The 8,139-nt window shown below is 42.9% G+C and overlaps 1 protein-coding gene across 1 annotated transcript; it reads left to right on the top strand.

Moving 5' to 3' along the window:
• The first annotated feature begins 3,719 nt into the window (after positions 1 to 3,719).
• On the top strand, positions 3,720 to 7,328 carry LOC103968517 (trihelix transcription factor GT-2). The gene is made up of 3 exons (XM_009381768.3): positions 3,720 to 4,506; positions 4,960 to 6,532; positions 6,618 to 7,328. Exons 1-3 carry the CDS (start codon positions 4,166 to 4,168, stop codon positions 6,837 to 6,839), a joined length of 2,136 nt encoding a protein of 711 aa, XP_009380043.2. The 5' UTR covers positions 3,720 to 4,165; the 3' UTR covers positions 6,840 to 7,328.
• The last annotated feature ends 811 nt before the right edge of the window (positions 7,329 to 8,139 follow it).

Here is an 8,139-nt window from a genome sequence, read left to right as displayed (position 1 = left end):
ATCGTGTGTGATGTTGTTGGTAGAGGCACAATCCGAATTAAAATGCATGATGGTATTGCGAGGACGCTTACTAATGTTAAACATGTTCATGATTTAAAAAAGAATCTTATCTCTTTAGGCACTATAGAGGTTCTTGGGTATAAATACGCAGTTGAAGGTGGAGTTTTGAAAATTTCTAGAAGTGCCCTTATTGTTATGAAAGCTTGTAGGTCTAGTAGCTTATATATTTTGTAGAGAACTACTATCACAGACTCAGTTGCAGTCTCGTCATCATCATTGTCTGATTCTGACATCACCAAATTATGGCATATGCGTTTGGGTCATATGAGCGAAAAAGGTTTAAGCATATTGAGCAAAAGGGGTCTTCTTTGCGGACAAAGTACTAGGCCACTGGATTTTTGATAACATTGTATTTTTAGAAAGCAAAAAAGAGTCAGCTTCAATTCTCCTACAGTTCATAAAATGAAAGGTAATCTTGACTATATTCATTCAGACCTTTGGGGTCCAACTTATGTTCAGTCTAAGGGTGAACCAGGTATATATTGACTTTCATTGACGATTATTCCAGAAAAGTTTGGATTTATTTTCTAAAGCATAAAAATAATATTTTTCTAACCTTTAAACAATGGAAGGCTTTGATTAAGAAGCAAGTAGGTAAACAGATTAAGCGGCTTCGAACAGATAATGGCATGGAATTTTGTGAAGGTAACTTTGATGAATTCTGCAAAAATGATAAAATTGTTCGGCATCGCACTGTTAGGATGATGCCTCAGCAAAATGGTATGGCTGAATGTATGAACAGAACACTCTTGGAGATAGCAAGGTGTATGATCTCAAATGCAGAGTTGACAAAGGACTTTTGGGTAGAGGTAATTAATATGGCCTGTTACGTTGTCAACCACGCTCCTTCTGCAGTACTTAACTTTAAAACTCTGGAGGAAGTTTGGTCAGGTACTCCTACTAATTACTTTGATTTAAAAATATTTGGGTATCCAGCATACATGCATGTAACTGAAGGAAAATTAGAGTCTCGAGCTAAAAAGTGTATTTTCCTTGGGTATGCTTCTGGGGAGAAAGGATATAAATTATGGTGTTCTGATCTCAAATCTCCAAAATTTATAATCAGTAGAGATGTTACTTTTGATAAATTATCTATGTTATCTTCTAAAGTGGAATCTACTAGTTATATAAATGACAGTGCGTAGAAGCAGGTGGAGCTTGAGATTGGTAGTTCAGATTCTTTTAAGTTGAACTCTTCTACTCAAAGAATGCCAGTAGATGGTCTCGAATCTATTAACAAAGATGACCTAGAGGAAGAGCAATATTCCATAGCTAAGAATAGACCACGGAGAGATATTCGACCACCATAAAATATGCAAATTTAGTTGCATATGCTTTGTCTGTTGCAAAAGAAACAAGTAAAGTTGGTGAGACTACTACCTACTCAGATGCAGTTTCTTATGATAATTCCGCTAAGTGGTTGATTACGATGAATGAAGAAATAGAATCTCTCTATCAGAATAGAACTTGGGATCTTGTGAAGTCGCATTCGGGTAAGAAAATTGTTGGATGCAAATGAGATACTATTGCTAACGGAAAGGTCCTTGTTCAAAAATTCATACGAAGGACAATCCAACTGATATGCTTACGAAGCCTATTCTAGTTTACAAGTTCAAGCAGTGCTTGGACTTGGTTGGTGTTCATTGTTAGTGATTACCCGTTAGGGCTTTTGTGAAGAAGGTGAAGCAAGTTTTGTTGGGACATGCCAAGGTGGAGATTTGTTAGTTTGACAAGTCTCACATAGTCTCACATAGTCCCACATCAAGAAAATCAAGTTTGGTATCTCCTGTTTAAACTATAAATAAGGGCCTGGGCTTTGAAGTCATATGCACCATAAGAAAACCTAATTGTTTGCTTTATGTTTTTCTTGTTTAGTAATTTCATGTTTTATCGCCTAGGAATATCTTCCTAAGGTATTTGTAATAGTCCCTCTTTTATAGTAGTGATTTGTTCCTCCTTCGTTCGTGAATGTAGGTAAATTGACCGAATCACGTAAATCTGGTATTCTTGTCACTTTTATTATTTCTGCTATATTATTTTTTATTTGGGTTGTCAAATTACCCTTTTGGTAAATTTCTTGGGCCAGCTCTAACATATACTTACTTCTAAGTCACAAGATAATAAGCTGACCAGTAGAATCTAAAGAGGACGATGAAATGGCACAGATTAATTGTGACGTTGAGTTAGATGATCAAGTAAGGATTAGGAGCATCGCTGACACATCAATCAGCACCCTAGCTTTATTAACATAATCCTTCAATTTTAGTTTTCTTCACCATTGTTAATTAGCTTAAGGTTTATAATTACAAAATAACTAACCCCATGGACAAAGAAAAAAGAGAAGTTATCCAAATCCAAGTCTAAAGGGTTTGTTTCTTCTCCAAGGTTATTATTATTTATTACTAGGAAGAGGAGGGAGGCATCAGACACATGAACAAGAGATTCCTTCCTCCCTCTACTTAACTGGATTGCACCTTGTTTTTTATGACTTGGGAAAAGTTGAATCTTGCGGGCACAAGTGATTAGGTTTTCTTTTCATTCTCTCTCTCTCTCTCTCTCTTTTTGTAGCTTTGGCATAAAGAATGATAGTCTTATATTAGCTGGCTAAGCTTGAGAGAGTGAGAGAGAGTTGTAACATGGCAGAATGTGTAGGGTGTTTATTTTTGTGGGGACTGAATTGGACCCGGCACGTTTCAACTCTCCCTTGTGGGACCCAATGCACAGCTGTGACAATGCGCGCTTGTCTCCCCCTGCCTTTCTTTTTTATTTTCTCCTCCTCACGTCACCTATTCCACCCTCTCACCCCTTTTCACCATCTAATTCTTCATTACTTTCATTTATATTAGAATCTCTTAAAAACAACATATGTGCATAAAATTAGTAAATTATAAATGAATTGTTAATCTTCGGATACACAATAATAACAAGTTGAAATGTTTCAACGAATTGGGATATGTTGCATGCATTTTTTCTTATCTCCATTAAAATCACTATAAATCAATATCCTTTATAATCTCAACATAGATATTTCTTTATCTCTTTCTAACCATTGTATTATACCTAATTACTCATAAATAAAAATGTTAGTTTTTAACTTTTTAAGGACTTCACACATCCAACGCTCGGATTGATAAAATAAAGTTAGCCTACTAAAATTTTTCCTTCAGTCTCAGATGGACTTGATGTCAGGTAAAATTTTTAATATATTTCTTTTACTTTAATCTCTTTTTTGTTATGTGTGTGATGAAGATGAGTTTTGATTTTATAATCTTACAATGATCTAATAAATTATATACAAATCATGTTTTAATAATGATCTCTTTATTTATTGAATAATTGATCTAAAATATCTGCGTGAAAATCTTTCCAAACCTCAATTCTCCTCTCAATAAGCTCAAATGAGATGTTAATGCAGTTTTAGAGAGTCCATCAGTTCTGTACTTGTTTAATTACTTTTACCAAACATAGGGAAGCAACGCAAAAACTCACTACAAGATATACTCGGGACTGCGACAGCAACAAGACATGACGACAGACGTGACGACGTTCCTTCTCTTTCTTCTTTCTCTATCTGCCTCAACTCTCCCCCCTTCTTACTTCTTTATCTCTCTTGCAATCTTTCTTTCTCTCTATATATATATTCTATTTGTCCTCTCGGATTTAATTATTCTAAGGCAGCAAAAGTAAGCCCCCTTGACAGCGCAGCTTCTTGTTTGTTTCATCATCTTCTCCCCTTCTCTATCTCTTTCTTTCTCACTCGATTCATCTGTTCTATCCAATCTTCCCTTTTCTACCGTTTCTTCCCTTCCTTTCACCCTCACCCTCATCTCCTGTATATGTATTAGTATTCTTTCGTTTTAGTTACACATCCATCTAAAAATTTCTCTTTCATTACCTCCTCTCTCTATCTTTCTCTCTTTCCAGTTGTCCATGTTTCCATCTTTCCAGTTGCACTGAATTCCTTTTTCTATTTCTGATTCCTGCACGGAGGGGGAAGAGAGGAAGAGGGAACAAACACAATTCCTAGTATACCAGAAAGAGAGCAATTGATGGTAATTGCCTTAAATCCTTTTGAGAGCTGAAAGAGAAAACAGTTCCCACAACCATGCAGCAACAGTTACTACTACAGCAGCAGCAGCAGCAGCAGGAGGCCGCTGCAACCGGTCCCAGAGCTGACATGCTTCGAATTCCAGGCGGCACTGACCCCCTCCATCCGCCGGCCGAGGCTGCCTCCCCCATCAGCAGCCTGCCGCCGCCGGATGCCACCGCCAACTTCGATGAACTAACCCCAGCCGTCGCCGGGAACGAGGAGGCAGAGCCCGGCGGCGTGCCCGGGAACCGGTGGCCGCGGAAAGAGACGCTGGCGCTGCTGAAGATCCGCTCCGAGATGGACGTCGCCTTCCGAGGAGCCGCATTTAAGAGCCCTCTCTGGGAAGACGTCTCCAAGTAAGGCGGCATTACGTTCTTCACAATTCCCACCGCTCCTGCTGTTCCTATAGCTCTTATTTTCCTTCTCTCTCCTCTTGCTACTTTCTCCGAGAGACGAAGGACCTTTCGTGCTATAATTGTGGTGAAAGAGAGAGAGAGAGAGAGAGAGAGAGAGTCGTTCCGGTTTCCTTGGGATCTCTACTTCACCATCTGGTGTCTAGAAAAAAGCTGAGCTAATTGGAGAATTCTGCTATCTGACGATCTATAATTGGATTCGTACCAAGGGGACCACTTCAGCTGCACCACTGATGCAGAGCATCGATCTTTGGGGGGAGAAAGGGATAGCGAGACAGAGAGGGGGAGAGAGGGGTTCCTCACATATTCCTATCTTCTTCATGTTGTTCCCTATTTACTCCCTCTCTTTTAGTTGTTGTTAGATAACTGCTGTGTTCGGGTGGTGGTGGTGGGCAGGAAGCTGGCGGAGATGGGCTACAAGAGGAGCTCAAAGAAGTGCAAGGAGAAGTTTGAGAATGTACACAAGTATTACAAGCGCACCAAGGAAGGCCGCGCCGGGCAACAGGACGGCAAGGCCTACCACTTCTTCAGCCAGCTCGAGGCCATCCACAACCGCAGCGGAGGCGGCGCCATCACGCTCTCTGCGGCTGTCTCCCAGCCGACCCCGGCTAGCTTCACCGCCGGCGTGGTGGGTTCCCCGGCTGCCAGAATCCGACCTTCACCCATCTCGGCCGTGGGCTCACTGCCCATCCCGACGCCAGCTAGGGTCGTCGTTGAGCTCGGCCCACACGGATTCTCTAGCTCGGCTGCTGCCGCCAACGGGATCAACTTCCCGTGGAATTCATCCTCCTCGTCAACGGAATCGGACGAAGAGGATACAGAAGAGGCCGGTGAGAACCAGGAAGGACGGAAGAGGAAACGCAGCAGGAGCTCGCGAGCTCGACGGCAGCTAATGAACTTTTCCGAGGCGATAATGAATCAGGTTATGGAACGGCAGGAGGCCATGGAGCAGAAGTTCTTGGAGGCAATCAAGAAGAGAGAACATGAACGAATGATTCGAGAGGAGGAGTGGCGGCGCCAGGAGATGGCGCTGCTCAGCCGCGAGCAAGAGTTGCTCGCCCAAGAGCGCGCCGTGGCGGCGTCCCGAGACACGGCAGTAATTTCCTACCTTCAAAAGATCAGCGGGCAATCTAAACCATTGCCTGCAGCCACCACCAGCGTCTCGGCCATCTCCACCAGACCGCCTACTATGCTGCAGTCGCACGCTCCGTCTCTTCCACAACCGCCACCTCAGCCGCGACAGGCGCAGACACCGCAGGAACAGAAGCCGCCAGTGCCGGTACAGCCACTTCAGCATCATCATACGCAAAGCACCGATATCGAACAGTATCAGCCCTTATCGGCAAAGCAGCCGTCGGTGCCGATCAGCTCGGAGACTGATCAGGGCATTCTCGGCAGCGGCAGCTTCGAGCCACCGTCTTCCTCGAGATGGCCCAAGGCGGAGGTCCATGCACTAATCCAGCTGTGGACTGGGCTCGAGCCGAGGTACCAGGAGGCAGGTCCTAGGGTTCCGCTGTGGGAGGAGATCTCCGCCAATATGCAGCGGCTGGGATACAGTCGGAGTGCCAAGAGATGCAAGGAGAAGTGGGAGAACATCAACAAGTACTTCAAGAAGGTGAAGGACAACAGCAAGCAACGCCCGGAGGACTCCAAAACCTGCCCCTACTTCTACCAATTGGACGCAATCTATAGAAAGAAACTGCTCGGTCATGGCGGCCGCGGCGGCGGCGACGGCGACGGCCGTGGCAGTGTGGGAGTCCAACAGCAGCAGGAGCAAGACCCCAAATGCAGTCCAGTTCCGCAAGAAACGGCTGACAACGTGGTACAGATGCAGCACCAACAGCAGACTCCATCCGAGGCCAAATACAAGAACGGCAGCGACAGCAACAGAAATGGTGGGAATTCGAAACAAGCACAAACGAGCAATGGAGGGCATCCGCCAAGCTTCTTTGAAGAAGGAATGAACAAGGTAAGGAGGGCATATCCATCGAGCATATCCTTCGTAATGTAATTGTGATCAAACCATAACTTGTGGGAGATCATTGCATCTGAAGACGGAAGACATTGTGAAGGATCCTATAGAGCAAAGACAAAGGCAGGAGATAGACGACCCCGACAGCGAAAATCTGGACCAAGACGACGATGACGAGAGCAGCAAGTTGCAGTATACGATACAGTTCCAGAGGCAGGATGTGGGTGGTGGCGGCGGTAATGCACAGGCAGCGGCCGCGGCGGCCGCAGCGACTGCAGGTTCCTTCTTGTCTCTGGTTCAGTAGTTATTGTAATCTCCACCAGTTACTCGCTTCTTCCTCTCGGTTGTACCACGTTTAGCTTTCTCCGCCAACACAACAGTCACGTCCGAGTACACGCAGCCAACACACCTATTTCCGTTCTTCTCCTTCCATGTCCCATCTGCATCATAAAACGTGATTTGATGTGGATTAAGAATCCTAGCGCACACATCTCTTACAAGATGCCATTCCAGATCGAGAGAGGTTCCCATCGACTGAGGAAGAGAGAGGTGAAGGAAATGGTGTATCGATTTACACACACTGCCTGCATGTCTCACAATCTTCTTTCCTGTACTCTTGGCCACAGTACCTCGCCGGAGGGAACATGATGGAGTTTGGTGCGGCTCCTTTTTAATCTCTTCCTTTTATTTCTGCCTTCTCAAATCATTAATCAATTATGGTGAAGGTCTTTGATGCTTGTTTATGCACTGTTAAGATGTACATTTACTTATCTTCAAAGTATTGCCAAACTTAACATGTTTTTATAATTAGTATACTTATTGGTTAAGGTATAATCCTGGTCTTTTATGGAAGAAACGTGGCACTGTAGCGGGCTGCGGGTGCTGTTTGGGATGCCCAACATCCCCCCTTTCCTTTTTACTGTTCACAGGCTTTTCTGTGTGGAATTTGCTCTTCTTTTTAGCGCTCTGCTTTCCGACATCTACCGCAGCCGCAGCAGGAGGAGGTGGAGGTGATCCGTCCCTACAGAAGCAGAGATTAAAACAAATAAAGGGAAAGATTGTGACAGAGCCCAAATGTTTCAGTGAGCAATCATTGTTGCTTGGTTTCCAAAACTGTTCTATTTTTCTTATCACCGTTATTTCTATGTTTTTATTGAAAAACTTAAATAATATTTAAAACAAAAAGGATAATTTTTTAGAAAAACACCTAATTTTTTTTTCCGATAAAACCTTCTTATTTTCCTTTTATCTACAGGGAGGCTCACTAATTACAAAATGATCTTGTTATCGAAAAAAAATAATTGTTCATTGAGAAACAACTAAGGCCCCACTAGTTACAATATTTTTTAATAAATAAGAGTTTGTTTCTAAACTCATAATTTGATTATTTTTTTATTAGTTCTTCTCTCAATTGGTTATAGATGAGAATGTCATTGAGATGGATGATGATTAAGTTATCAATATATAAATGTAAAATATTATCCATCAATCGCATAAATGTGGTAGGGGCATTGTATTATTGTATTCCAATAGCCCTTGATGCATGTTGAAGGTTATCTTTCATATGTCTTCTTCTTAAACTTAAACTTAATAATAGCCTGACT

The sequence above is a fragment of the Musa acuminata genome, chromosome BXJ3-2, assembly GCF_036884655.1.
Source record: "Musa acuminata AAA Group cultivar baxijiao chromosome BXJ3-2, Cavendish_Baxijiao_AAA, whole genome shotgun sequence".
NCBI classification, from domain to species: Eukaryota; Viridiplantae; Streptophyta; class Magnoliopsida; order Zingiberales; family Musaceae; genus Musa; species Musa acuminata.
This window is presented reverse-complemented; position numbering and strand designations above follow the sequence as displayed.

Bases quoted from the DNA above. Each gene is read 5' to 3' on its own strand.
- LOC103968517 (XM_009381768.3), top strand. From the start codon at position 4,166: ATGCAGCAACAGTTACTACTACAGCAGCAGCAGCAGCAGCAGGAGGCC. The intron at 4,507-4,959 runs GTAAGGCGGCAT...GGTGGTGGGCAG, and splicing joins CTCTGGGAAGACGTCTCCAA to GAAGCTGGCGGAGATGGGCT. The intron at 6,533-6,617 runs GTAAGGAGGGCA...TTGCATCTGAAG, and splicing joins TTGAAGAAGGAATGAACAAG to ACGGAAGACATTGTGAAGGA.